This window comes from Pteropus vampyrus, unplaced genomic scaffold (assembly GCF_000151845.1).
Source record: "Pteropus vampyrus isolate Shadow unplaced genomic scaffold, Pvam_2.0 Scaffold394, whole genome shotgun sequence".
In the NCBI taxonomy this organism is placed as follows: Eukaryota; Metazoa; Chordata; class Mammalia; order Chiroptera; family Pteropodidae; genus Pteropus; species Pteropus vampyrus.
Genome location: NW_011889175.1, coordinates 1,288,869 through 1,314,628, shown reverse-complemented (window position 1 = coordinate 1,314,628; position 25,760 = coordinate 1,288,869). Strand labels below are relative to the sequence as shown.

General features: G+C 57.3%; 5 protein-coding genes across 16 annotated transcripts; 2 read left to right on the top strand and 3 right to left on the bottom strand.

Annotated features, from left to right (window-relative positions):
* Positions 1-363: 363 nt before the first annotated feature.
* Positions 364-2,150, bottom strand: CUNH16orf86 (chromosome unknown C16orf86 homolog). The gene is made up of 4 exons (XM_011380494.2): positions 2,040-2,150; positions 1,595-1,824; positions 1,022-1,254; positions 364-918 (listed from the first exon to the last, which is right to left on the bottom strand). Exons 1-4 carry the CDS (start codon positions 2,148-2,150, stop codon positions 509-511), a joined length of 984 nt encoding a protein of 327 aa, XP_011378796.1. The 3' UTR covers positions 364-508.
* Positions 2,151-2,494: 344 nt separating this feature from the next.
* ENKD1 (enkurin domain containing 1) lies at positions 2,495-5,835 on the top strand. The gene is made up of 8 exons (XM_011380486.2): positions 2,495-2,601; positions 2,812-2,911; positions 3,007-3,201; positions 3,771-3,943; positions 4,898-5,023; positions 5,124-5,287; positions 5,388-5,524; positions 5,615-5,835. The coding sequence occupies exons 2-8, from the start codon at positions 2,827-2,829 to the stop codon at positions 5,773-5,775; spliced, it is 1,041 nt and encodes a 346-aa protein (XP_011378788.1). The 5' UTR covers positions 2,495-2,601; positions 2,812-2,826; the 3' UTR covers positions 5,776-5,835.
* A 329-nt stretch (positions 5,836-6,164) lies between these two features.
* Positions 6,165-8,023, bottom strand: PARD6A (par-6 family cell polarity regulator alpha). 4 transcript variants are annotated; one of them, XM_011380487.2, is made up of 3 exons: positions 7,876-8,023; positions 7,272-7,494; positions 6,165-7,034 (listed from the first exon to the last, which is right to left on the bottom strand). In XM_011380487.2, the coding sequence occupies exons 1-3, from the start codon at positions 7,936-7,938 to the stop codon at positions 6,295-6,297; spliced, it is 1,026 nt and encodes a 341-aa protein (XP_011378789.2). In that variant the 5' UTR covers positions 7,939-8,023; the 3' UTR covers positions 6,165-6,294. The 4 variants fall into 4 exon arrangements, with proteins under 4 accessions (XP_011378789.2, XP_011378790.2, XP_023379317.1 ...); XM_011380488.2 differs by having other exon boundaries at positions 6,165-7,031; XM_023523549.1 differs by having other exon boundaries at positions 6,259-7,034; positions 7,272-7,968.
* Positions 7,617-11,425, top strand: ACD (ACD, shelterin complex subunit and telomerase recruitment factor). 5 transcript variants are annotated; one of them, XM_011380490.2, is made up of 13 exons: positions 7,617-7,671; positions 8,433-8,815; positions 8,898-9,034; positions 9,159-9,252; positions 9,340-9,416; positions 9,540-9,584; positions 9,695-9,729; positions 9,850-10,025; positions 10,103-10,199; positions 10,282-10,362; positions 10,553-10,926; positions 11,060-11,151; positions 11,232-11,425. In XM_011380490.2, exons 2-13 carry the CDS (start codon positions 8,717-8,719, stop codon positions 11,308-11,310), a joined length of 1,386 nt encoding a protein of 461 aa, XP_011378792.1. In that variant the 5' UTR covers positions 7,617-7,671; positions 8,433-8,716; the 3' UTR covers positions 11,311-11,425. The 5 variants fall into 5 exon arrangements, with proteins under 5 accessions (XP_011378792.1, XP_023379320.1, XP_023379321.1 ...); XM_023523552.1 differs by lacking the exon at positions 7,617-7,671 and adding an exon at positions 8,033-8,179 and having other exon boundaries at positions 8,303-8,815; XM_023523553.1 differs by lacking the exon at positions 7,617-7,671 and adding an exon at positions 8,045-8,179.
* CARMIL2 (capping protein regulator and myosin 1 linker 2) lies at positions 11,418-23,609 on the bottom strand. Of its 5 annotated transcripts, none has more exons than XM_023523545.1 (39): positions 23,238-23,607; positions 22,884-22,978; positions 22,739-22,789; positions 22,457-22,519; positions 22,230-22,354; positions 22,004-22,095; positions 21,739-21,815; positions 21,555-21,628; positions 21,342-21,417; positions 21,174-21,262; positions 20,959-21,053; positions 20,795-20,881; positions 20,603-20,715; positions 20,420-20,497; positions 20,208-20,284; positions 20,011-20,115; positions 19,750-19,819; positions 19,530-19,611; positions 19,334-19,430; positions 19,194-19,251; positions 18,883-19,055; positions 18,566-18,728; positions 18,390-18,491; positions 17,267-17,395; positions 17,068-17,181; positions 16,742-16,902; positions 16,584-16,671; positions 16,247-16,402; positions 16,063-16,129; positions 15,371-15,600; positions 14,401-14,501; positions 13,955-14,318; positions 13,748-13,870; positions 12,866-12,902; positions 12,629-12,700; positions 12,293-12,505; positions 12,055-12,135; positions 11,636-11,713; positions 11,418-11,551 (listed from the first exon to the last, which is right to left on the bottom strand). In XM_023523545.1, the coding sequence occupies exons 1-39, from the start codon at positions 23,275-23,277 to the stop codon at positions 11,439-11,441; spliced, it is 4,209 nt and encodes a 1,402-aa protein (XP_023379313.1). In that variant the 5' UTR covers positions 23,278-23,607; the 3' UTR covers positions 11,418-11,438. The 5 variants fall into 5 exon arrangements, 4 of the variants coding, with proteins under 4 accessions (XP_023379313.1, XP_023379315.1, XP_023379314.1 ...); XM_023523547.1 differs by having other exon boundaries at positions 17,098-17,181; XM_023523546.1 differs by having other exon boundaries at positions 21,745-21,815.
* Between the last annotated feature and the right edge of the window lie 2,151 nt (positions 23,610-25,760).

Here is a 25,760-nt window from a genome sequence, read left to right as displayed (position 1 = left end):
CCCTTGAAGTTAGACAAATGCAGACCTCTTCCTGAAACACAGGGAGCAAGGCCAAGCACCTGCATCCCATGACCTGAGAGTGTTCCTTTCTCTGTCCCAAATTCCTCATCAACTCCCTCTCTGTCCCCACTGTTATCTTGTCTGAACTTCAGGTTCATCTGTGGAGCTTCTAAATGCACGGAACCAGGCTCCACCCCTGCAGATTGATTCAGTTAGATCTGAGGTAATGCCCAGGAATTTATATTTTTGTCAAGTTTCTGGGCAAGCCAAATAACCAGCTTTAAACCCTGCACTGGAGAATCCTCCACTCTTCTTCCCAGCCTTTCCCTCTTCAGACAACTTATTTGGGGAGTCAAAGTCTGAGAAAAGGAAAAATGTTTATTTTCAGCAAGTCCTAGGTCCTAAGTGGGGACTGGAGCCAAATTCCCTCCACCTGAGGGCCTAAGCCCATAGACTCCTGCTCTGGTTCAGGTTTGGGAGGAGGGGAGACACTGGTGGGGTGTGACAGTCACTTGTACTGAGGAGAGAGTGGGGGTACCAGTGGGGCAGCACAGACACTTAACATCTTGTCAATGTCTACCTGAGTTGACTTATCCACCTCAGCCTTGAGGCACCCACTGATCCCCAAGCTGGACAAACCCCTAGGCTCCTCTCCAGCCTCCTCTCCCTGTGGAACCATAGCATGGGTGGAGGGCACAAACATATTGGGGCTGGGCAAAGTGAGGCCTGAACCCAGCTCACCTGCCACAGGCAACAAATTCGACAGTTGCTCCACACCTGCCTCTTCAGGGACCAGAGTCAGCTCCCACTCAGGTTCCACCTCGGCCTCAGCCTCCCTGTTCTCCTCCCCTGCCTGGTTCAGCTCAGGGTTGCAATAGTTGATATACTGGTACAGGGGCCGTAGGCGCTGGGCCTTTCCTGCAAAGACCCAAGGCAGAGTAGGAGCTAGAGTGCCAAGCTGTGCCATGTCAGGGGTCCAGCAGGCAGAAAAAAAAGGGATGGTCCAGGGACTACCACTCACGCTCTAGCCCCAAGGTCTCTGAGGGTGTAGACACTGTGCTGACCACAGCTGGGATCACTGGGGCCCCCAGACTCTTGCGCTTCTTGGCTTTTTTGTGCTGTTTGGCAGACGGTGAGGGCTCACTCTGACTACTCTCCAGGTCCTCCTTCTGCAGCAGCAGCCCCTGTTGCAGCTCAGCTTCAGCCCTAGGATGAGCTTGGTGGCTAGGTCCTGGGAGGCTGTGGGACAGGAGGCTTGAGGAAGGAGCCACCAGCCTTGGCTCCTGTGTTCTGAGCCTAGGGAATATCCCTGCATGCCTACCACCCTGGGCCCAGATTCTTGTCCCTTTCCTGGTCAGTGAGGCGCCAGGCTGGTCAGGGACTGAAAGCTCATGTGAGCTCAGTCCCTTACAAGGCCTGAGACTCTCTCTGGATGCTTCCTACCAGGGCTCTTTAGGGACAGAAGGAGTGAGAAGTGATGGTGGTGGCAAGGGATTCGAATACACCCTACAGGAGTGCTGGATTTAGGAATCTTGGGTGTGAGCCCTCCCCTACCCCCAGCCCTGCAGCTCCTTCCCTCTGAAAGCCCCCTCACTTGACTGGCTTCCTCTTTGGACCATGACTGGACCTCACGATGGAGGCCACAGGCCTGGAGCTTCTCTCCTCCACTGCCTCCACCTCTGGCTTGAGCCTTTCTTCCTCCAGCTTGAGTCGTTCCTCCTGGAGCTCTGTCTCTGCGATTAGTCCTACTGGACACTTGTCTTCACCCTGGATCCCACAGGCCTCATGGGCTGGCACCAGGCACTGATTTCCCATCACTGGACACTAGAGGTGACATATAGGTAACTGGTCACCATAGCCGGGCAAAGGATACAGGTATCAGTCATTAGACACCCGACATTAAATACCAAATGCGGATGAAGAGCACCAGCCCATGCCCCTGCCCGCCTGTGGAGCTTGTCCTGGCAGTTACTGGGTCGACGCACACTTTGGCCTGCTAGAGCGCCGCGGCCAAGAGTTTGAAGGCTAGACGGCCTGACGGTCATCTCGGAGCTCTGAGAGCAGCCACCGGTCGCCTCCACGAGCTGTGCGGGCCCCTCGGCCGACCCTTCTTGGGGCCCTGGTCGCCTCTCAGCCCCTGCTGAGGCCATGGCTGCTAGAGCGCCGCGGCCAAGAGTTTGAAGGCTAGACGGCCTGACGGTCATCTCGGAGCTCTGAGAACAGCCACTGGTAGCCTCCACGAGCTGTGCGGGCCCCTCGGCCGACCCTTCTTGGGGCCCTGGTCGCCTCTCAGCCCCTGCTGAGGCCATGGCTGCGAGGGGTCAGCGCATTCTCAAAGGATGCTGGGGCGGGGAGGAGTGAGACGGGCCTCAAGAGACTGGACAGGTGGACCCTTCGCTGACCGGGAAAACTGGCCGGGAAGCAAGGGTTGCAGTGGACAGGGCGACTGGCGACCGCTCGCCGCACCCTCAGCTGAAACTACAAGCCCCAGAAGACTTTGCGCCAGGGAGCATTGGCCCCGACCTCAGAGGCGGAAACCATTGTTGCCTGGCAACAGCAAACTCGTCAGGTGGCGGCAGCAGGCGGCCAAAAACTGCTCTGGTGAGCCCCCTGCCTGGGTGTTGAGGGGGAGGGGCCGTGAACGGGACAGGGAAGTGGGCTAGGAGCGGAGGTACCTAGTGCAGGTTTGGGACCCGGAATGGAGGGCACCGCCGGGGTCAAGGTCCGGGTTCAGGGAGGAGGCATGGGGCTGAGGAAGGAGGTCCGGGATCCGAGATGCTCAGCGCGGCAGACTTCGATGCACGGTTGCAGGGCGACGACGGCGGCATGTGCGAAGGCCCGTCCCGCATCTCGGGGCCCATCCCCCCAGACCCTACGCTCTGCCCTGACTACTACCGGCGGCCGGCCTCGGGTGAGTTGGTGGGTGCCGCGGCTGAGTGAGGCCTGAGCGAAGCTCGGGTCCGCTCCACCACTGAACCCCGCACTCCACCCTGTCCATCTCCTCAGCACAAGGACGTCTTGAGGGAAATGCGCTGAAGCTAGACCTGCTGACCTCGGACCCGGACCTGGACGCCACACCACCTCGTGGTCCCCGCATCCGTCCTGGAGCTGAAAAGATCTTGGAGCGTGGCCGGCGCGGCATGGGGGTCATGCTGCTGCAACTTGGGGGTATCTCCTTAGGCCCAGGGGCCTCTCCCAAGAGTAAGTTCTGGGCAGAAGGAGCAGCAAGGCAAATCTGAGGTCAAAAGCTGAGATCAAAAGCTGCTGCTCCTCTTGCCCTGACCTGGGATCAGGCTATGCCTCTCCGAGTGTCCGTTTCTACAACTATAGGAGGGTAAAATGCACTACTTCTTTGCAAGTAGTCCCCAGGAAACCCTAGCTCAGCTTTATGAATTCATGCATCAATGAAACCTCTGTCGGTGCCAGGCCAGACAGGTGCTAGGAAAACAAGGTTGAAGACAAGCATGGGCCATCATCAAGTCAAGGTGGGAGACAATAAACAAGTGAAGAGATGAATATTATGTACAAGACAACTGATGGTATACTTCACAATAAAAATGTAGCAAATTAACAGGGATAGAAGAAGATAATTACCAGGTCAGGAAGGAAACAGGGTGATGAGGTGGAGTAGCTGTATAGGGTCTAACTTAGATGAAGAGGTCAGGGAGATCCTTCTGTAGGAGTCAGGGTTTGGGCCTGTGTGTGAACTGGTATGAATTGGATTTCATGGGCTGTATGTAGGGCAGAGCCTGGCAATATCTTTTCCCCAGGGAAAGACCCTAAAGATCATGAGAAGGAGAACCTGAGGCGTATCAAGGAGATCCAGAGGCGCTTCCGCGAACAGGAGCACAGCCGGGAACAGGGCCGGTCCAGACCCCTGAAGGCTCTGTGGCACTCGCCAAAGTATGACAAAGTGGAGTCCCGGGTCAAGGCCCAGCTGCAGGTACCTGCAGAAGTATTGTCCATCTTGTTGGCTAAGAGGCAGTTATACCCTAATCTGAGTTATGGAGAAGAAGGAAGATCTCAGGGGACTAAGGGTAACAGGAGATAGCTGTTTCTGCTGCAGGGTGGGTCTGAGGATTCTCAGAAGTGATGGCTGGGTGATCCTGAGGAGCAAGTAAGAATCAGGCAAGAAGAGAATGGAAGACAACATTCTACAGAGATGAAACTTTTACAGATAGAAGTGCTAAGACCACAGGGAGCATGAGCAGTGGAGATGCTGTATACAGTTTACTATGAAGACAGAAGAGCACAAGGTTAAGCTAAGAAGTCAGCAGGACTCACATCATAAAGGGCAACATAACCCACTTTTCAACATTTTTTTTCAACATTTCTAAAGGCAGTGGGAAGAGCATGGGCAAGGATATGGTGGTGGGATTCTGTCTTTGGTAGATAGTGGCATCATTTCTCTATCCTGGGTCTCAGGAGGAGGAGCGGGATTGAAAGGAAAAACAATAAGGTCATATGTGGATGTGTTGAAGCTGAAGCATTTATGGGTCTCCCAGGGAGTGGAAGTATGTCCAGGAAACAGATGGAGAGTCAGGTCTGGATCTCAGGAATGAAACCCAGGAGTTACTGAGGATCAGGCTGAGGACAATGAGACCTGGAAAGTGACCTTGCATTCAAGGGCTTGGATGCCAGCTGTTAATTACCTTGGTGGGGACAGAGCCAAGAAGCTTGACTAGGAAGGAGAGAAAAGGAGAGTGGTAGCTAGAGCCAGGACTGAGGAGGAGGGATGGTTTGTTGTTTTCTTAAGGACGTGAGACACATGTTTAAATGCTCATGAGGAGAAGTGCTCCTTCAAGAGACAGGAGGCCTACAAGGCTAGAGATAGAGTCTAGGTCTTCAGATCTTGACCTCGGCCTGAGTGATTCCTCTTCTATGCCCTGCCCTTCAGGAGCCTGGCCCTACCTCTGGGACAGAGCCTGCCCACTTCCTGCGGGCGCACTCCCGCTGTGGCCCTGGGCTCCCACCACCCCGTGTCTCCAGTCCCCAGCTAACCCAACCAGGCCCCAATGCCAAGGTGAGAGAATATGTAGGGGCTGGGAGGTGGGGCAGGGATCCTTGGGGGTTCAGGGTACAACATAGTGCCATCTCTTTATCATGCTTGTCATGTTCTGCAGGGGCCAGTCCTGGGTGTGGATTTCATTGGCCACAATGCCCGCACTGCCAAGAGGGCCCCCCGGCGGCATTCCCGTTCACTTCAGATCCTGGCACAGGTGCTGGAGCAGCAACGGCAAGCTCAGGAGCACTACAATGCCACACAGAAGGGCCACGTGCCTCATTAGTAGGTCCCACTGCCCAAAACCCAGGGTAAGGGGTGCCTGTGGCAGGTGGGAGCTGATATCTGCCCTGGGATCATCAACCCTGAGCCTGTGCATCCACAGCTTATTGGAGCGCAGGGATCTGTGGCAGCGGGAGGCTGAGGCCCGCCAACATAGCCAGCCAGATCCTGCCATGCCTCCTGGCCACACTCGCATGCCTGAGAACCAGCGGCTGGAGACACTGAGCAATCTGCTCCAGAGTGAGTATGTGGACAAGCAGGGCTGGATGGGGAACCCACTGGGGACCATGCACCCCTGCCCAGCACTAACTGTTCCTGGGCCCCCTGTAGGCCAGAGCCAGCTGCTGCGTGAACTGGTGCTGCTGCCTGCTGGGGCAGACTCACTGAGGGCCCGGGGCCACCGTGCTGAGCTGGACCGGAAGCTGGTGCAAGTAGAGGAGGCCATCAAGATCTTCTCTCGCCCCAAGGTCTTTGTGAAGATGGATGCTTGAGCCCTTTTATAGGGATAGTGAGGGGTGTCCTCCCTAAGGATCACTGCATAGTTGCAAAGGATAAGGTCAGGCCCCATTATAGAGAGTCTGAAGACAGGAACAGTGAGGGGAGCAATATCCCCAGAGCACTCTTCCTAGCCACTGGCAGCTGCAGAAGGGCCATCCCAGTCTCTTAACCCCTTTGTCAAAATTAAACCTTTTGTACACAGTGGAGTTTGTTTCCATAAGAGCTTTTCTTACCCAAGAAATGCCAAGCCTGGTGGTCTTCCTGTTGCTTGACTAGAGGAAGGTCTCTCTGCTTCCCTTATCATTCCTGCCTCATGTCCAGGACAGAAGGCAAGATTGTAAGATCAGGGAGGAGGCTGGGGCTGGCACACAGAAGGACCATAACTGCATTTGTAGAAAACCTTTAATGTTCCCCAGATTGATATGGCCCTGTGAGCAAGCTAAAACCCCCAATGAGGAAGTCTCTGCCATGTCCCAGCAGCCTGGAGTGGCAAGGGGCTGTTTTGTTGTGTGTCAGAGGCTGAAGCCACTACCATCTCCTTGCATGCTACTCCCCCATCCAGAGCTGGCCTGCTCCTGATCATCCAGGGAGGGCAGAGAGCTGCGGACACTGGGAAGTAGGTGGCCTGGGTGCAGGTCCCAGAATGGAGGCCTCTGAGACAGGCCATTGGAACAGGGAGGCTGGCAGTTCTCAATGACCAGATCACTACTGTCATCATCGCTATCGGGCTCAGCAGGGGGAGGCCCTGTTAGACGCCCAGATGCCCCACGCACCACATTATTGCGCTGATTGGCTGGCTTGACAGTGACAATGAGGTTGTGGCTGTTGGCGACCATCATGTCTGTCACTTGGTCCAAGGTCTTCCCAGCCACCTCAATGCCATTGACTTCGAGGATCTCATCACTGACTGCCAGCAGCCCTGTACTTTCAGCCAGGCCCCCTCGTACCAGGCGGGAGATGAAGATGCCTGGGACCCGTTCCAAGCCCTGGGGAGCTACACGCATGCTCATGCCATCTCGGATGTAGAAACCCAGGGGACGGTCGGAACCATGCTTGTGCAGTCGCACCCGTCGGTGGGTCTCAGGCAGTAGGTCCACATCTATGACTGAAGAAACCTGGCGGAAATCTTGGGGCAGGCTGATTAGCAGGGGTGGCCGGGTACGCAGGGGTGCCACTGGCCTAAGTAGGAGCCCTTTCTTGCGCCGCTGCAGAGAGTTGGAGGCAAAGGCCAGGCCGCTGGAGTCAGCTTCTGCTGCAGGAGAGGGGGGTGCTGAGATCAGAGACCCTGTTCTCTCATTTGGGCCCTTTTCCATCAGGCCCAGGCCTGAAGAAGGGGTCACTGTAGCTATCTTCTACCACTTGGAGGTCAGGCCAAGGGCAGAGACTGCAGAGAGTGAAGCCTGAGCACCCTGGGCATGAATTAACCCCTGTAGACCTGCCCTGTCACCCTATCCCACAGAGGCTGCCCACTGTAGCCCATTTTCCTCACCCCGCTTCTGCACTAGCAGGCGCAGCGGCGGGGGCCCGCTGGCCAGGGCCCGGTGCAGGCTGTCGTCGTTGGTAAGGGGCAGTAGGTCTCCGTGAGCATCCGTATAGCCAAGCAGCACGTCCAGGCCCGGGATCTGGTGCACCACACGCAGTAACCTCGAGAACTCTTGGAAGCCGCTCACCGAAGCACGGGGCAGTGCGAAGCGTCGGAACTCAGCGTCAAACTGGAGGCAAGGAGTGAGGGGAGAGGAGGGATCAGGACGGAGCCCGCGTTCTCTCTCACTACAGGTCCGAGGGTGGCAGGGGTGGGAAAGAGGGATGTCGCAACAGCTGCAATCTTGCGTCCAGACCTCAGCTCCAGTACAAGAGACGCTGTCCAAGGTCTTCTCCCCGCCCTCCAGGTAAGTCAGGCCAGAGAGGGACTCTAGAGGCCAGCAGTGAAAGGGAGGAAGATGGGTGGGGGACAGCGAAAAGAAAAGTCGGAGGATGAGACGTGGAGGATGGAGGAGAGAAAAAAGGTGGTGGGACCAAGGAGCCAGGAAGGGGAGAAGGGAATTGGAAGCACCTAGGGCTGAAGCTGGAGCAGGGACCGAAGGGGCCCTTACTTTGCTCTTCACCTCCACGATGCTGTCGGGACTGCGCGCCGGGGTCCTCTGTGGCCTGGCCATGGTGGGGCCTGGCGGGCCGGGGACGGTGCCCCAGGCGGCCCGCCGAAGCGCAGGTGTACAGCGGGGCCGGCAGGCCCGCGCTGCCCCGCCCCTGGCGGTAGCACTCGCCCCGCCCCCCCATCCGGACCTTGACGTCAAGGGGGCCGCTACGGAGAGTGGAACGCGGAGTCCGCGTTTCCTTGGAAACGGTGATGGGGACGGAGACGTCTTTGTGTGCTCTGACATCATTACGCTACCGTCCGTGAGTTCCCGGAGCCTGGAGGAGGGGCTCGGCCAATCCGAAAGGAGAGTGACGGAAGTGATATTTATCGAGTGCTGTCTGTATACTATTTCCTTTGGCCTTACAAGACTGCGCATTTTGTAGATGAGGAAACTGAGTCATATTTGCCGAACTCCTTGGGGTCACAATACGTTGAAGTGGCTTCGAGCCAACTCGCTTGGACTACCCTAGGCCGCAGCCTCAGGCCCCAAATTCCGCTCTCTTTCCGAGCCAGACCTTGGCCCCTTCCTTCCACCGGAGTCTTGACGAACGGCCCAAAAGCCGGACAGCTGCTCGGAGAGATAAGAAAAAGCAAGCCAGCATTCAGTCGACTCAACGGGAATCTGCACGCACGTTCCTGAAGACGTGCTCGTGCGCACGCTAGGGCTTGTACATGGGCGGGGCCTCGATCTCTGGTCCCGCCCAGCAACAGTGCATTTCCTCTTCCGACGAAAGGCGGGGCCTCGGCGCCCGCGGAAAACCCAGACGAGCGGTGCTGGGCTAAGTGCAGGTACGGGAATGGCGGGCTTGAGGAGCCTGGTCCTGCGGCCCTGGATTCGAGAGCTGATCCTGGGATCAGAGACACTCTCAAGTCCGCGGGCGGGGCAACTGCTCCAGGTGAGCCCCTCACCCCTCTCAGGGTCTGGGATCCGGAGCGGAGCCCGCGGGCGGTGGGATTGACGCCTGTGGCCGCCGTCAGGTACTGCAGGATGCCGAGGTCCCGGGTCCGTCCCGCGTCCCTGACACTTCTGATGTCGGGGCTGCACTGCTTGTTTCCGACGGGGCTCACAGTGTCCGATGCCTGGTGACACAAGAGGCCCTGAACGCCTCGGACTGGTGAGAAAGGCGCAGCAGCGCCCTGGGGGATTTGAGTCGAGCGGGGAGCGCGAGGTGGGCGGGCCCCAGGCAGGAGGGGCTATTTTCTCTCGCTCTTAAGTAGTGAGGTTCGCACTCATCGCAGGGAAGAGAAAGAGTTCGGCTTCCGAGGGGCGGAAGGTCGGCTGCTGCTGCTACGGGACTGTGGGGTCCGAATCCAAGTCGCCGAGGGCGGCCCGGTGAGTGGTGAGGTTGTCTTGGGCGCGTTACTGGGCCCAACTCTTCGAGTCAGCTCCTGAGACCCGTCCCTGAACTCATCCCTCCAGCCTGCAGAGTTCTACCTCCAGGTGAACCGTTTCAGCCTGCTGCCCGCGGAGCAGCCCCGGGATTGGGTGACCAGTTGGTAAGTAATGTCTCCACCCTCCAACTGTTCTCCCCACCGAAGCCTGGCTGGCGTGGGTATAGGCCTTTTGGGAAGGCTTGGGCTCCTAGTAATATTAACTGCTTATCACCTTCTTTTTCTTAGCAACCAGGACCCGGATGTGCAGAAAAAGCTCAATGATTGCCTGGAGTGAGTCTGGAGTTGGGCTAAGGGGCCAGGTGTGGCTTGGTCAGAGGATGGCAAAATGTGTTGACAGGCCTCAGGATTGTTTCTCAGGCCTGTTTCCTCTGTTTCTGTAGGGAGCATCTTTCAGAGTCCACTTCCTCCAATGCAGGTACTTGTAGGGATTGACCAGTGTGACCGTAACTCCCTGTAGAGTGACTCTCCAGCCTTCACCTCCTGCTTCCTTAATAATTCCTCCTGCCCACCTACCCTACCCTTACTCCTCTTTGAGCTTCAGCCCATCCCCTGCTCCCAGGCCTTTCACTGTCCCAACTTCTGGATGAAGTGCAAGAGGAACAGGAGCATCAGGGGGCACTAGTGCGTCTGGCCGAGAGCTGTCTCATGCTGTCAGGCCCTTGTACAGCACCCTCACTCACCCGCTGGGCCACCTCACGCCTCAGGGCCATGGTCAGTATGGGGTTTCCCTTGGGAAATGTCAGGGTAAGGAGTTGGGCAAAGGCCAGGTTGATAGTTCACTTCCACAGAGAGAAGCTGTGTACACTGTCCCCAGCCTATGGTTGCACATCTCTGAGAATGACCAGCGAATTCTGAACTCTTTGGGCCCAGGGCAGAGGACACAGGGTAAGGAGGACTGGAGAGATTCAGAGGAGAGTATCTGGCGGCCTGGTGCCCACAGACCTGATAAGCCTTTCCTGACCTCTAGGCCCTGAATTGCCCCCACCAGACCCAGCTCTTCAGGAACTATCGCTGACCCTGTTATCTCCTTCCTCGCTCAGTTCCTCAGGTAAGGTGGTGCTGAGGCCACAAACATGCACCGCTGTCTGTTGGGTGCCTGGGTTATGCAGGATGCTATGAAAGGGTACACGGCCAGGTGGGGGAGGAACACAGTCCCTGCAGGCCTGCCTAAGCTCACAGGTCACTCGGCTAGTCTGAGCTTAGAAGGCTGTGCCCACAGTGAGTCCCCTCCTCCCCAGGAACCCCTGTCTTACCCAGCCACATGTCATCAGAGGAAAGTGGCGCCAGTGTCAGCCTTCTGCCTGCCTTGTCCTTGGCTGCTTCAGACCCAGTGCAGAAGGGCGGCTCCCAGCCCCTACCGGCCATCTACTCAACCCCTGGACCCTTACCCCCTAGTTTGGTACACCCCAGCCATGTACCCATCTCTCCACTTGTGAGCTGCACCCCAAGTGTATCACCTCTTGGTCACATCCCCAGTCCACACCAGGCCCATGTGACCAGTCCTCAGAAATTTAGCCTGGAGTTCAAGGAACTAGGGTTGCCCCCCAAGAACTGGCAGCATTCTCCAAGGATAAGAACCACTGAGGGAGTCCTGGAGTCCAGTCCTATCTGGGTGAGTATAGCACCCCTACAACTGGAGGGTAGAATGGGGTGGGTCTTGGGTAAAGCTGGGATTGGGCCTGGGGTAGCCTTGGATGGGGTTGGAGTCCTTTTTGGCCCCTCTTCAGATACCATATCCTTTTCAGGATCCCCCAAAGAGGCATCGTGATGGTTCCACCTTCCAATATGAGTATGAGCCACCCTGCACGTCCCTCTGTGCCCAGGTCCAGTCCGCCAGGTGAGTGCCTGGGGCTGTCCCCATTCTTTTGGCCACTGACCCCAGTCTTCTTTGACCGACAGCTATGGTTCTCTTCCCAGGCTCCCTCCCCAGCTCCTGGCCTGGGCCTTGCATTTTCTGATGGAGCCACAGCCGGAATCTGAGCCAACCCAGGTGTGAGGGGTCATGTGACCACGTGGGAGGATGTGTGCATACACAGGTCCATGCCTGTGGCCAGACAAATGGTGCTTCACAGTCTACTTCAAGTTTTTTAATAAAATAATCTCATGCGGCAGGAAAGGAGAAGGTCAGGGGTTGGGGCCGCCGCCTCTTTGGTCTGTGGCTGGGGAAGGTGGACTCTGCTCAGGGCTGGAGGGCTCTGTAGGCTGTGGGGGCAGAGGCTCGGCTCCAAGGCCAGATCCTGCAAAGGAAGAGGGGAGAGAGGAAAGTCAGAACTGGACCGAGCAGTCCTGCTACCCTCCCAACTGGCCCAGCCCCCTTTTACCTAGGCTTGGAGACGGGGGTACCTCAAGCTTTGGCCTGCGCTTGAGGACAGGGGAGCGCTGCAGCCTCAGGGGCCGTTCTGATGGACATAGAAAGGTGTGGGGTGGGTTGCTAAAGGCTTGCCGCCTGTCCCCAGCCCTCCCCCACAACCTCCAGTGTGCACATGCGCACATAGACACACGCACACACTGTTGCTTTCAGAGCCTCCCCCCACACACATCCTCTCAGAGGTTGCTCTTCTGGAGGTGGAGCCAGGGATAGGAACCACTTGTCAGAGCCTCACTCTTGGCCTTCTGGCTCTCTGATTTCTCAACCCCTCATGCCACCAGTGGTCTCCAAGGACCAGAGCCATGAAGGGAACCCTAGAGCCCACCCACTCCCATCTGCACTCAAGCACACATGGAGGTGTCTTCCCCTCACCAATGGGGGCCTGTAGCTGGTCCTCATGCACAGACACTGCTCGTCGCCCTGCTGAGAGAGGCCTCGGCCTCAGCTGGCCATCTAGGGGAGGCCAGATTATTAGGGTATGGTCCCACCAGCTGCCCCCACTCCAGCCCTTGCCTCCCACCTTCAATGTGCCCATTGAAGCTGAGTTCCCAACAGGAATTCCTCTGGTCCCTAGCCCAGTACTGGGGTAAGGGCGACAGTGCCTGCTTACCCTCATTCCTGGGGCCCAAGTAAGGATCTTCTGGAAGACCCAGGCTGTCTCGGGAAGGACTGGCTTTTCGGGGGCTTGGACAAGAAGGGGGGCCTGGACAATCCTGTTGGCCCCAACCACGGCTCCTAAGCTCTGCATTCAGCTGCTGCCCCAGTGTCTTCCAGGTGGCAGACTCAGGCCCTTGGCCCCCTGGCCCAGGTCTGCATGAGGGGTCTGTAAGGAAAATGGTATCAGCCAAGACATGGGCCAGGCATTGGAGATGAGCCTAACCATTGGTCTGCCCGCCTCCTGCCTATCCCTTCATGTTCCCCCACATGCACAGTGGCCTTCACTCACCAGCAGACACAGAGTGGGTACGGGACTTGATCGAGATGGGAGGGGCCTCCGAGGAACTGTCCATAATGTCACCTGCAAGGCGGGGCTGGGGTCTCAGGCACCAGACCTTGGGGGTGAGGGGAAGAAAAGCCTGGCCTCTTCCCCTCTTCCCCAGGAGAGCAAGTATACTTTGGGGTCTATCACTAAGAATATCTCCCTCCCTGAAAATGTACTGCCCTAGCCCAAGATCCCACTTACCATCTGAGCCAGCCTTCTTGATTTCTCCATCTTTGCTCTGTAAGAAACAGGGAAGTCAAGCTCAGTCTTGCACTGACCTCACCCTGCTTTGTCCTTTTGTTCATTCTTGTTCTTATAACTACCACTAAATGCCCACTGTGGGCTAGGCAAGAATATGGCAAACTCAGTCCTGGCCTTAGAGTTCAAAGTCTGGGATGGTGGACAGTTAACACAGAAACATGCATATGCATGCACAGACACACAATGTGATTTCTTAAACTCTGATTCACTTTCTACACGTTTCTAAATTCATGCTGAGGCTCACATCATATGTGTTCCTTATTTTCCTGAAAGATTATAAAATGGATAGTTCATAGGGCTGTGGTTCTTATTACGGACTGTGATTACAGTGGCATTAGTAGGATGACCATAGAAGAGAGTCAAGGAAGGCCCATAGGGAAATGCAGAGATTGAAGAAGAGGAACTTGGTTTAACACATGGTTGTTGAGGAGCAGGAAGTGGAACAAGGAGGTGCCCCAGACAGGACATGTATGGAGGCTCTGAGATGCAACTAGGGGTGGAAAGCAGTGAGATGAAAGTGACCAGGGCTAAGACCCCACAGGGGCTTGAGAGAAAGCCCCAGGAGGACTTGCTGTTTCAAATGCAGATGACAAGTCAGATTTCTGTTAGATCTGCAGAGAAAGGACCATCCCATCTCCAAGGAGGAAAGGACAGTGGCCAGGGCAGAAGCCAAGAGGAGAGAATGGTTGAAGCTGATGACTCTTTTGAGGCGGAAGGAATGGAACTGACCTGTGTGTCATGAATCTCCTGGTCACATATGTCACCCACAGACTGCCACATCACCTGCCCCCTCACTTTGCGCTTGTGTCCCTCTCAACTCACTTGCTTCCTCTTGCCTTCAGCACTCCCGCTGCCTCTGCTCACACCGATTCTCTGCAGCATCACTTGTACCCGTTGTTCAAAGGATGGGGCCAGCTCTGTGTCTCCCCGCTCCAGGGGCCGCCTCTGGGGACAGAGATAGCCGAGTGGGAAGAGAGTCTGCTGCCCTCGGTTCCAGCAGAGCCCTCACCCCTTGTCACCAGGCCTCACCTTGTCAGGTCTGGTACCCAATGTTGCCTCTTCCTCCTCGGCAGGTAGCAGTATCATTGAGTAGGCCTTGCTTTCCCTAGTGTAGCGAGGCCGACCCCTGCGAGCAGGGTCAGGGCTGCTGGTGCCTCCGTCAGCTCCACCAGGCTCTTCACCTCGGCCAGGACGTGCTGGTGGCCGCAGCAGGTCCCCAAGTGTGGTTTTTCGAGTGCGGGGCGCTGCCCCAGGGCTGGTCTCTAGGTCAGGCCGTGGCCCCCGTGTTGAACGAGGCTTCTTGAAGGCAAAGAGGGTACCCAGCTTCTTTCGCAGCGTACGGGGGACAGGGGTGGTACCCCCCTCAGTGGCCGGGTCCTCCTCGGGGGCCCAGCTGTGGGAACAGCCAGAAGTAAATAGGAAAGCCCATGGAGCAGCTTACCCTCTCCTACCCCCTGCAATTGCCCCTCACTCACAGGTGATCTTGCTGGATTAGCCTTTTGGAGAAGAATTCTTCCACGCCCTCGTCCACACGGGCACTGAGCCCATTCCCTTCCTGCGGTAGGGCTGGGGGCACCTAGGGGACACCACACAGTCGGGTCAGGGCTGAGTGCTCCCACCTCCCTTTTCCAACAGCCTGCCCTAGGTAACTCAAGGACCTGGGAGCTTATGTGACCCTAGTGAGCTGCTAACACACAAGCACTTCCTCTGTCTAGCTGATGGGCAAAGACGCTGATTTCACATACACCCTCGCCTGTAGTTGGCCCTGAACGCATATCCAGCCCACACCCATTCTTGTCCAATGGAGTATATCCTACACATCTTGAACAACCCGGTCACCAGCAGTCTAAAACACACAGTCCCCCTGGGTCACACGTTCTCACCTGCCACCCCATCTGCTCCAAACAGTTCCCTGCAGTATCCCCCACCCCCACCCCACCCGGCCTGCTGCTGTTTAGCAGTACCGGCTGCTGCGTCAGACCCTCTGGGGGGCCTCAAGCCGGCTCCTCCTCTCCTTCTGCCCTGTGTCCACTGCCCCTAACAGTACCTGGTCCACACATACATCTCCCCGCGCATACAATACACCAGCAGGATGTGCAGTAGACACAGGATTGTCCCTGCAGTATGAGAGCCTAGTATCTTTCAGCAACCCTAGAGGATGGAGGATAAGACAGCCACCCTCTCTCACACATCCACCCATGCAGCAGGCCAACCTGAGGCAGTCTCACACCAAGTGCACCCCCAAAGTAGCCCACACACCCATGACCCTGCATGGGTATGGCCTCAGGTGGGGGTGGCCAGGAAGAAGCCACGACGAGGCCACATGACCAGGTGGTCTTGGGCCCCCACAACCCACCTCCTTGCCCACCGTCACCAGTGCAGAGCAAGTGGGCCACCTGCGACTCCCAATTCCACAAGCTCAGGAGTGGGGGGGAGGGCGCTCACCTGGGGACCCCCAGGCGGTGGGCGGTGGTGGTGCTGGCGCCGTGGCCGTGGCCGGGCCCGGGTCGGATGGCGCAGGGGCTGTCCGGTGGGTGGCAGGTCCATGCGAGGCAGCGGGCCTGCCGGGGACCCAGGAGCAGCGGGGCTCGGAGAGCCGCGTGCTGATGGGCCCGCCTGCGGCTCCGCATCCTCCCCAGGAGCCGCCAGCTCGGGCTCTGGTTCCTCAGCAGCACCTGAGGAGAGAGCACCAGAAGAGCACCAAGCGCGGAGCCCAAGGAGGTGGCAGTGGCGGTGTTCAGGCAGCGGGGGGACCCGCCCAGAGCGCGGGGAGGGGCCCCGGCTGCACCGCCCGCCCCCCCGCCCCTCCCCCGCAGCCGCTGTCCGTGGTGCTGAGCGCGGCCCCGAGCAGCGCGCATCAGCACCGCCGCCAAGCATGCGCGCGTCCTGTGGGTAGGGAAAGGGGGGCCGGGCGAGTGGAAACAGTGTCGGGGCCCTGGCGTGCTCAGATACCGCTCTGTGCCGGCTGGCCACAGCAGACCCCAACCTTGCAGTTTACATGGGGGTCTTGGCTTGGTTCAGGCAAGGGTCAGGGAGTTCCGAGAACAACAGGGCTGAATCAATGGTGGCTAGGTGTCCAGGTCTAACAGAGCTTTAGCCCAACTCAGTAACTCCCTTCCCCCCAGGCCCTGACTTACTGTGAGTGGAGGGGACCAGGTGAAGACAGTGGTTGGATTTAGGCCATTTCTGTGGAGGAATGTCATCCTGGTAGGGAGGGCATGAACTCAGCCTGGGGAAGGGGAGCTGCCTCCTCCACTTCCACACTCCAGAACAAGATGGGAAGATCTAGGGTTCAAGGCCCAGAGTTCTTGAACCACCTACCTTTTGCTCTCGTTTATCCTCTTCCTTTTCTGTCTTCTCTTCAGGGAAGAAAAGGCTTTCCAATTCCCCGGGTCCAAAAGGGCTGGGCTGGCCTCCACCCAGTGCTGGTATGGCAGGGGGCATTACCACTGTTGCCTGCTGAGCCAGACTCTCCACCTGCAATACCAGGCGCCCCGAAGATGGACAAGTAGGGGTCATAGTCCCATCAGTACTATGGAAACCCTGAAATATCCCTGGGATTTATGACCCCCAGAAGACATTACAGAACCCCTGCAAGGCAATGACCAGGTCAGTGTGTGTGTATGTGTGTGTGTGGACAAATGCAGTTTCCCCTTACCAGCCGATCCCGAGCAGCACTCAGACCCGTCAGAGCTTGAGCCACAATGCTCTCTGCCAAGGACCTTGTGACTGACAGCCGCATGTCCCTGAGGGCAAGAGATGGCAAGGGTTAGTGTGCTGTCTCTGCCTAGCTCAGCCCAGCCCCATCCAGCATACCTGAGCCTAGTGAAAGCATCCTGTAACAGGTGTTCTGAGAACAGCTCTGGGAGACCCCTTGAGCCCACCAGGACACCCTCTAGCTCTTCCCTCCATCTGGGTCCCTGCAGCATCTGTGGGCAGAGGCTCCTTGTTGTGTCCAGTGTGGCCTGAGTGAAGTCCTGGGCAAAGGTCAGAGTGGTGAAGGTGTGGCTAAGGCCCAGACAGATTGGCTTGAGGCTCTAGCCCCCACAGAATATTGACTCAGGGGATATCACAGGCAGACCTATGGGATGGGAGTTAAACCTACACGTGGAAGTAGGACTGAGGCAGGGGTTCCATCTCACCTTAACATCCTGGCGGCAGACCTCACCCACCTGCCCCAGGAGGCCCTCCAGCTTCTGCCGCAGTTGCCATTGATGGCTTGGGGAGCTTCCCGCCTCATGTAGAATGGGAAGAATCTGGAGGCCAAGGAGGAAAAGGAGTTGCAAAGTGACACCTGACTAAGAGGAAAGGTCCTCATAGCCAGGGGGGAAGGGTGCTCACACTGAGAGAGAAGTTGGCATTTTGGATGGCATCCTCAGCCTGGTGCACAGCAGCTTCACCTTGGGGTCCAGCCCCACAGCCCAGCAGCTCCACATGCTCCTGCACCGACTGACACAGTTCGTTCACTTCCTGAGGGGCATCAGGAATCAGTCCCAGCCTGGTCCCATCCCAGTTCCCCAAACCCTGACTGCCTTCTTCCCAGAGTCTCCAACAGGATGCAGGTTCCTGAAACCTATCTGTTTAAGAAAGGAGAGCGGTGTCTCCTTTGGTTCATTGTAGGGACTTTATATAGACTTCTTAAGTTTATAGAACAGGAAGGAAAGGAGCAGTTATTTATGTCTGTGTTTTAGAAGCTCAATTTGTTCACCATCCACCTAGAGGATTGACTGAGGGGTGGGGGGACGGGAGTGAGACACCATGGAGGAAGGACCAGGGGGAGCAAGGGAGAGTTAGGGTGGGGATGAGGAACAGGATCGAGGAGGTCTGTGTAGGCTCCAATGTGGCCAGGAGAGACCTGATCCAAATCTCTGTCCAGAGCACTTGATGGGTGTGAGGACTAGTGAAATTGGACTCCAAGGTAAAGAGAAGAGTTTGTGGGAGATGATGAGATCACTTGAAGATGTATAGAATGTGAACACCCTGCAGGATGTCTGGGTCAAGATGGCTGGGCTCAAGCTTGGGAGAGATGTGGGATTTGGGAATGGAGAGGGGGGAATATTTCAAAGGCAAGGAAGTGGAGGGAGATGAAGCCAGAAAAAGGGTCACTAGAGCAGCCACAACAGAGGTCAGTAGAGAGTGGAGGGAACCCCTGAATGGGAAGTCATAGATGGGGCTACAATAGGCGGGGATTGAGGGGAGATTTTTAAATACCTCTCATCTCTAACAGCAAAGCCTATTTAAATGCTTTAAAAAGGTAGCCAGGGGTGTTATTTGGGGGAGCTATTTCAAAAGTGGTTGTCTCCTCTCCAGACCAAGAAGAGGGGATTGTCTGGGACAGCAGGATTTAGGCACCTTGGCCTCGGGAAAGCCTGACCTTCAGGCTCATGGAAGCTCTCAGGTGCCACAGCTTTCCCCATCCCCCTCTCTTCTGTGTATATTCAAGCTTAAGGGAGGGGACACTGACCTGCTCAGAGACCTTAGATACCAGACCTAGTGGCTGCTGGCAGGAGGTGAGGGCAGAAGAGGTGTGGTCTGTGCGGTTGTTCCTCAAGAGACAGGCTTGGATCTGAGGACAAGGGATGTTAATAGTGGGGTCGCGGGGCAATGGCACAGAGAAGAACAGCGGAGAAGGAACCCCACCTGGTGCACTGCACGTGCTGTCAGTTCTGGGCGGCTGCGCTGCGCCTGGGCCACGTCGGTCAGTGGCAGGGGCATGGCCTTCAGGCTTCGGTTCTGCTCCAGGGCCTGCGCCACGTCTAACAGGCCCAGAGCAGACGTGTGGTTTCGATCCCAGACCACGGACCTGGGCCGGGTGGGGCTTCAGTTGGGGTCAGAGTTCAGCAAGGCCCCACCCAACCCTCGGGCCTTGCCCTCATTCAGCCCCGCCCCTTAGTCCAGTAACACCCTCTGTGCCACGCCCTCCTCCGCATTGGTCCCACCCCTCTGACCCCGCCCACCGTAGCCTGGTGTTAACCCGAAGCGCCTTGGCCAGCATCTTGGCACCCGCGTCCCCCATGGCGTTGCCGCTGATATCCAGCGCTGTCAGGTTAGGATTGGTGGCCAGGGCCCGCAGCAGTACGCTGGCACCCAGCTTCAGCCTCGACTCAGCTACAGACAGAGACTGCAAGGGCTGGGGTTAAGAGAAAGCCCTATGTGGTTGGATTCAGGAGTCAGCAAGGAGGGCACAGGGTTTGAGGGAGCAGGAGGCAGAGGGGTCAGTCACAGGGTGTGCATTGACTGAAGATCCCGCATGGTCCCGTGAACTCACACAGTCGTCATCCTGCATGAGCTGGACAATCCGGTGCAGGACGTCATCCAGGGTCTCCCTGTGGGCAGAGGCCAAGGTGAAGGAATGACTCAGATGCTTGGGTGCTGTCTGGGAGGCCCGGGAGTGAGATGGGGGCTCACTTGCACCGGACGTTGAAGTTCCTTCCAAGCGCCACATGTTGCAGGGACCGACTCCTCCCGATGGCCAGTACCAGAGTCACCATGTCTGAGCCGAAGCCTGAGGGTGGTTGGGGTCATGCACAGGTGAAGCTGCGGCGAAGGGGGCAGTGTGGGAATTGGGTGGATGGTGGGAGGACGGGTTTCAGGGTGGCCTCACCATTATCTGACAGATCCAGGGAACTCACTGCACCAGCATCGCACACGAAGTCCTGTATCACCTGGGCACCCGCTGAGCGCAGCTTAAGGTGGAAGGTGGGGTTGTGCTGAGGCCAATAGGCCACAGATGGGGAGGATCAGGGGGCCAATGGACCTGCGCTCCCTCCTCGCAGCCCCACCCCCTAGTGTGTGGCTGCTCACGTCGGGGGCCTGGCGCTCACCTCACAAGCGCTGAGGTCCAGGTGCAGGTCGCCCATGTGCGTGTTGAGCGCGAGACCTTCCAAAAGGGCCCTGGGAGGGGACGCCACAAGGGGTAGCGAGAGCTGGGAAGGGGGGCACCAGGGCGCGAACGAATACCAAGAAGGAAGGGCTACGATGCTAGGGAGATTGTGGGTGTAATAGGAGCGGGGTGAGGTGCTGGAGGCCTGGCCTGGGCGGTATCTGTACAGGCGGGGGGCGTAGCTGTGGGCAGCGACACTGACCTGAGCGCGTCCGGGGGAAGCTTGCAGCCCGCCAGTCCCAGGTGCCGAAGCGTTCCTGCGCGGCTGAGGAAGAGTTGCAGCGCGGCGGGTGCAGCCCGGGACTTCCTGGGGTGGAGGATCCGAGGAGTGGGCTTCCGGGCGAAGGGAAGCAGCTCCCGGCAGGCTCCCCTGGACCCGCCCCGCTCCGTCCCGCTTACGTGCGGGAGAAGACGTTCCTCGAAGCGTCGAGGTGGGTGAGGCTGGCGCAGCAGCCGCGGGACAGCGCGGAGAAGAGCTGCGGAAGGAGGGTGTGGGCTGCACCGGCCAGAAGACTGAGCCCTTCCCGCCCGCCTTGCCCTCCAGTCTATCCTCCGGCTTCAGGCCAAGCCACCAGCCCTATCGATCATCCCCCCACTGACCACCCCCTCACAGTGTCCAGGGCGGTGTCGGTGCCTGCGAGATTCAGGAATGTCAAAACATTAGGACGGCTCAGGAAACTATAGAGGCCCTGGTGGAAGGAAGGGAAGGAGTTAGGGATGCCTCACTAAAGAGCTTCCTGACACTCCACTGTCTGCGGCGCTCCCAATCACTGCCCCTAAACACAGCCACTCACCCCATTGTCCTCCGAGGCCCCCAGTGCCCCAGGGTTCCCGGAAAGGTCCAGGTAGGTCAGGGCAGAGTCAAAGGCCACATTGGAAACCAGCGCCCGGCCCAGAGCCCTCATCCCTGGCGGTGGAGGAGGGGGTGGCTCAGCAATCAGGTAGATCCCCCTTCCTGCCGCTCCCCCATCCTTGGCTCTGCCTACCTCGCTGTGTCAACCCTGTCTGCGCTAGGCTGAGTTTCCTCAGGGCTCCAGGACGATGCTCTAGGTGTCTGCTGAGCGCAGCCATGCCTAGTGGATGGAGGCAACCATGTGGGTCTCACCTCCTCCAGCACTGGCCCCCAGGGCTTCCCTAGGCTCAGTCATACCTCGGTCATCCAGCAGGTTCCCTGCCAGGCTGAGCTCCCGTAGCCCAGAGCTCGAGTGCCCTGCCAGTGCCTGGGCCAGTCGCCGGACAAAGTCTCTGGGGACCAGATCCCAGGCGTGAGACTCTGACCCTAGATTCCCAACTCCTCCCAGACCACTAGCCTCCCAATCCCACTCCCCTGGAGTCCCCTCCTCAAGCCCTCCCAGTCCCCCTTACCCCTTCAGACCACAGGTCTCCAGCACCAGCTCCTCCAGGTGGGAAGACTGACTCATCATGTGCAGAATCTGTTCTAAGACCTCAAGGCTCTGAGGACCAAAGTGGGGGCTCAGTGGGCTATACCCTTGTCCCCACACCCCAGGCCCCTCCCTGCCCCTCGACTCTCACCAACTTCATGTCCACACAGGAGAGGCACCGAAACCACAGGTTGTAGGACAGGGCAGCCACACTCAAGGCCAGGTCCCTGGATGGGAAAAGAGGCAAGGGCAGAGCTCAGGGTCCTCCAGCCAGATCCCAGGCCCAGCTTCCATCAAGAAGCTGAGGCCCAGGAATGTGGGTCATGGAATCTTCCCCACTTCCTAGTCCTGGAAGGCAACACACCGACTACCCAGATGGCTGAAGTCTCCTAGGCTGAAATGGCGGCAGCCCTGACGATGGTAGATGGTGTCCACATCCTAGGCAAGAAGAAAGTGTCTCCAACTAGCTTGGGGCCACAAAGGGCAGGGAGGGACTCAATACACATGGGGACCAGATGTCTCCAACCCCCCCCCCCAGAGGACCCTACCCTCACCCACTGAATCTCCTCTCGGAAAGGGAAGCCATTGTAGTCACACAGAGCCTCGTATGTCTCCAAGAAGCCACCTGGGGAGGTGCCAGGGGTATGATGGGATGTGGTGGGGGGAGGAGAGACAAAAGGTCAGAGATGAGGGAAAATCAGACCCAAGCTGGGTGGTGGCTGTGCCTTGAATGGCTCTGTTGAAATCCAGGGTCGGGGCGGGGGGCGGGGAGGGTGGGCTCGAAGCCCCATGTGGCCCTGCCTTGGCCCTTACCACAAGGGCTACTGGGTGAAGTGGCCTCTGAGGGGCTGCTTCTCTCCAGACGAGCCAGCATGGAGGGGGGTGTGGGCCTCCTGAATAGCTTCCTGGGGAGGGAGATAAAAGAGAAGTGGATAAGGGACTTCTAGCCCCTGAGATGTGAAGCAGCCCACTTGTGTCTCCAGAATATCCCCCCACTGCCCTCTTTCCCTGCTAGTCCTGTGCAGTTGTTGGGCCTCACCCAAGGGTCGAGCGAGGGAAGACCTTCTTAATGGCCGCAGCAACATGTTGGGCCAGCTGTTCCAGGGCACCCACTCCAGGAAACTCCAGGACCAGTTCAGGCAGAGACTCCAGCTCAAAGGTGACCTGGGAAGGGCAGGCAGCTGGGATGGGCTCCATGTGTGGCGGCAGGTGTAGGGGAAGATGCAGGCCAGGCTGCAGGCCCTGGTGGGATACTAAGGGTCTCACCTGAGGGGGTGTCTCTTGCAGTGCCATGGCCTGGACCTCCAGATAGCTGAATGTGCAGTCCACCTGTGGAGTACCTGGATCAGCCCAGACCAAGGCCTGAGCCCCACCCTCCTGGGAACCCAGTCCTTTGCGCAGTCTGGAGCTCAGAGCCAGACCGGCAGGAGGCCAGTAGTGTTGGAAGGACAGAGACCACAAGGACAAGAGGAACAGTGCTGCAGATGCAGCCCTCATCAGGGAAGCTTCTGGAGGGCAAGGGGTTGGTGGCCAGGCCTTGGGACTCACCCTCAGGGGGAGGCAGGTGTGGAGCAGGTAGGCTCTCCAACGCAGCAGTGCCTGGGGAGAGAGAGTGTCTGACATCTTGGGCAGGACAAGAGGCTCTTTTTACTTGGGCCCCAGTGGCCCTCCCAGGCTCTGCCCCTTGCCATACCAGGACATGACCTTGCTCAGCACCCTCCCGCTCTGGTAGCCAGGTTTTCAGCAACAGCTCTGCCTCCTTGGGCCACAAGAATCTGGTGATCTCGCCTGTGGAAGAGGAGCCTGCTGGATGACTCTGGTCCTCCCACAGAGGTCAATTCGGGCCCATGGTCTGTACCAGGCTAGAGGCCTGGACTCAGCCTTGGACCAGCAAGGAAGGAGTGGAGTGGTTCTTGGGGGAGCCAAGCCCTCTGGAGGAGCAGAAAGAAACGCTGGCCCGGCACCCCTGGGGGTGGTGGGTCAGCCTCTGGCTTGGGGGCCGCACTGCTTCCTTCCAGCCAAGTAGGCCAGAAAGGCCAGCGCTTACCTCTCAGCTCACAAGATATGCCATCGAGGGTCTGGGCCATGGGGCTGGGCCAGGAGGCCGGGGTGACCAAAAGAGCTCCGACCAGAAACAGTAGCCGGCAGGCGCGCACAGGAAGCCTGGGGCCCCGGCCCTCACTGCAGCCAGCCACCTGTTCCTCCTGCAGCGGAAGGTATGCGCTGCTTCCTGCCAAGCCGCCCCCGGCCCGGCTCCACCCCGACTGGGCCTCCGCGGGCTGGGAGATGTCGCTCGGGTACAGGGGGTGTAGGGGGAGGGCAGAGTCCCAGCTGCCCGTTCGCCCCCTTTCGCAGGAGCTACTCCGTCAGGCCAAACAGCGAGGGTGGGAGGAGTGATGTAGTAGTGAGAGTCACGCATGTTGCGTGCCTCTTGCGGTTCCTAGCCCTCTACGTCCACCCCGCACCGCAGTCCCTGCCGCGAGCACCAGGGGGCGCTGTCCGTTTGGGGATTCCTTACCGGGCCCACCCCTGTTCGTCCCCTCCAAAGCCTAGCTGAGGAGGTGGATACGGGGACGGAAAGAACGGAGCGTCAGCTCTCTCCCAACAGCCGCGTCCTAACGTGGAAGACCTAATCTGTTGCTTCTAACCTAGAGTCCATGACCCCGTTGGGGATCCAGGAAGTTAAAGGGGTGAAGAAAACACTAGACGGACCCAGACGCCCTTCTCTGCGGAAGAGTTTCCTTCAGCTTACATCAGGTTCAGTCTGGGTCACGGCCAGAAGGTGGGCGTGGACGCTCAGGGGGCAGCCTCTGGCTAAAGCCTGAACCGCAAGGGCTTCAAGGACGGGTGAAGTGACTCCTGAGCCAAGGCCAGGTACACTGGGGTCTTCCTGTGATTATGCAGGACCACTAGAAGAGAGGAAAGCTACTGTCTTCAGGGCTGGGAGAGGTCAGAAAGTTATGGGTTGGGGGCCTGGCAGCTGGAAGCATGCTGTCCAATAAAAGACCAAGGATCTAGATTCCAGAGGGTTCACAGGAGGGGATTGCGTCTTTTCATTCCATCTCGTGCCAACTTTCAAACAGATGGACTGCATTTTAATGCATCATTGTATCTCGAAACTGGGATATTCTTCTAATTGGGATTTTTTGTATTTCAGCTAGCTTCTAGGTTAGTTGGTACACCTATTTTTATTTGAATGAAGAAAACCTTATGTATCAGTAGAATCTTCATGCTTTTTTTTGAGATTATGCTTAATGAATTAGCCAGTTTAGGTTTAGTGAACAAACTTATCTAGATGTGAATGTATGTTTTCTGACATTTTACATTTTCTACTTTCCTATTCCATCCATTAAACTAGCCAATAATCTACCAGCCAGGCAGAGGTGAAATAACCATATGTGGGTGAGAGATACTGGGCAGAGTCCCTTGGTTTCTTTCTCATTTCCAGCTACCCACCTCCACCTTGGGGCTTACGAGAGTGGGAGTACCCTCCAGTCATCTGACAACCACTCCCCCAATGCCCAACAAGATCTCATCTCCTTTTGCTGTGGTCCATCAAGGACTAGGATAAAGTGAAAAGTAGAAACTGAATATTAACAATGTAGGGGCAGCCACCTCCCTTCAAGCACCAGGCCCATAGTGTGATAGCCGAGAACTGAAAAGAGAGGGAGCTGAGTTCTGGGAAACAGGAAAGAGGAGGTCCTGCTCTGCTGCCCCCCCAATTTAAAAGGAGTTAAGATTAAGTTAAGATGTAAGACTTCCAAAGACCACATAGAACCCACAAATTGCTTTTAGGTTAATAACTCAATAGGTCTCACGTCCTATCGACCAAGTGGTCAAGAATGCAGGTTCTGAAGGCAGACCCCCCGAATTCAAGTTCTGATCCACTTCTTACCAGCTATTTAACACTGAATAAGATACTTAACTTTTCTGGGTTTCCGGTTCTCATTTTGTAAGCTGGAGCTATTAACTTATCTCCAAGTGATGGACGTAAGGATGAACTATTAAGTGCTCACAACACTGCCTGGCACTCAATGAATGCTCACATTTGTCGAGTCTGCCATGGCAACTTTAGGACTCCAAAACAGACCCATAGAAAAACCACCTTCCTGGGCTTTTTCCATTTAGAATGACAAGGATGAGAAATACAAGAGGGAATGACTGCCAAAGGGCTCAAGCCATTTCCCAGGTGGAAGGACTCTCAAGGCCAGCAGCCATACTGGTGGCATCTGCTCATGTCCAGTGAGTGCTGTGAGGGCAGGCAGGGGGCTATGGAGAAGGAAACCAGGATCAGCATGGAGATCATGTCAAGAGTACTGGCCTAGCCACAAACCCCCATAAACTGCTGGTGGTCAGGGCTGCAGTGACAAACAGAACTGCTCTCAGAGACAAAGTCAACACATGTGACTCAACCCTATAAGAAGTGACAAGTGACTCAGTGAGAGGGGGAAAGAGGCCTTCAGCTTGTTCAAACCTGTCTCTGTGTTCCAGACAGCATGACACCCCGTGGGCGCTCAGGAAATGCTAAAAGCTCAAAATGAAGAGTAAGCCCCGCCTGCTCCGGGAAGCA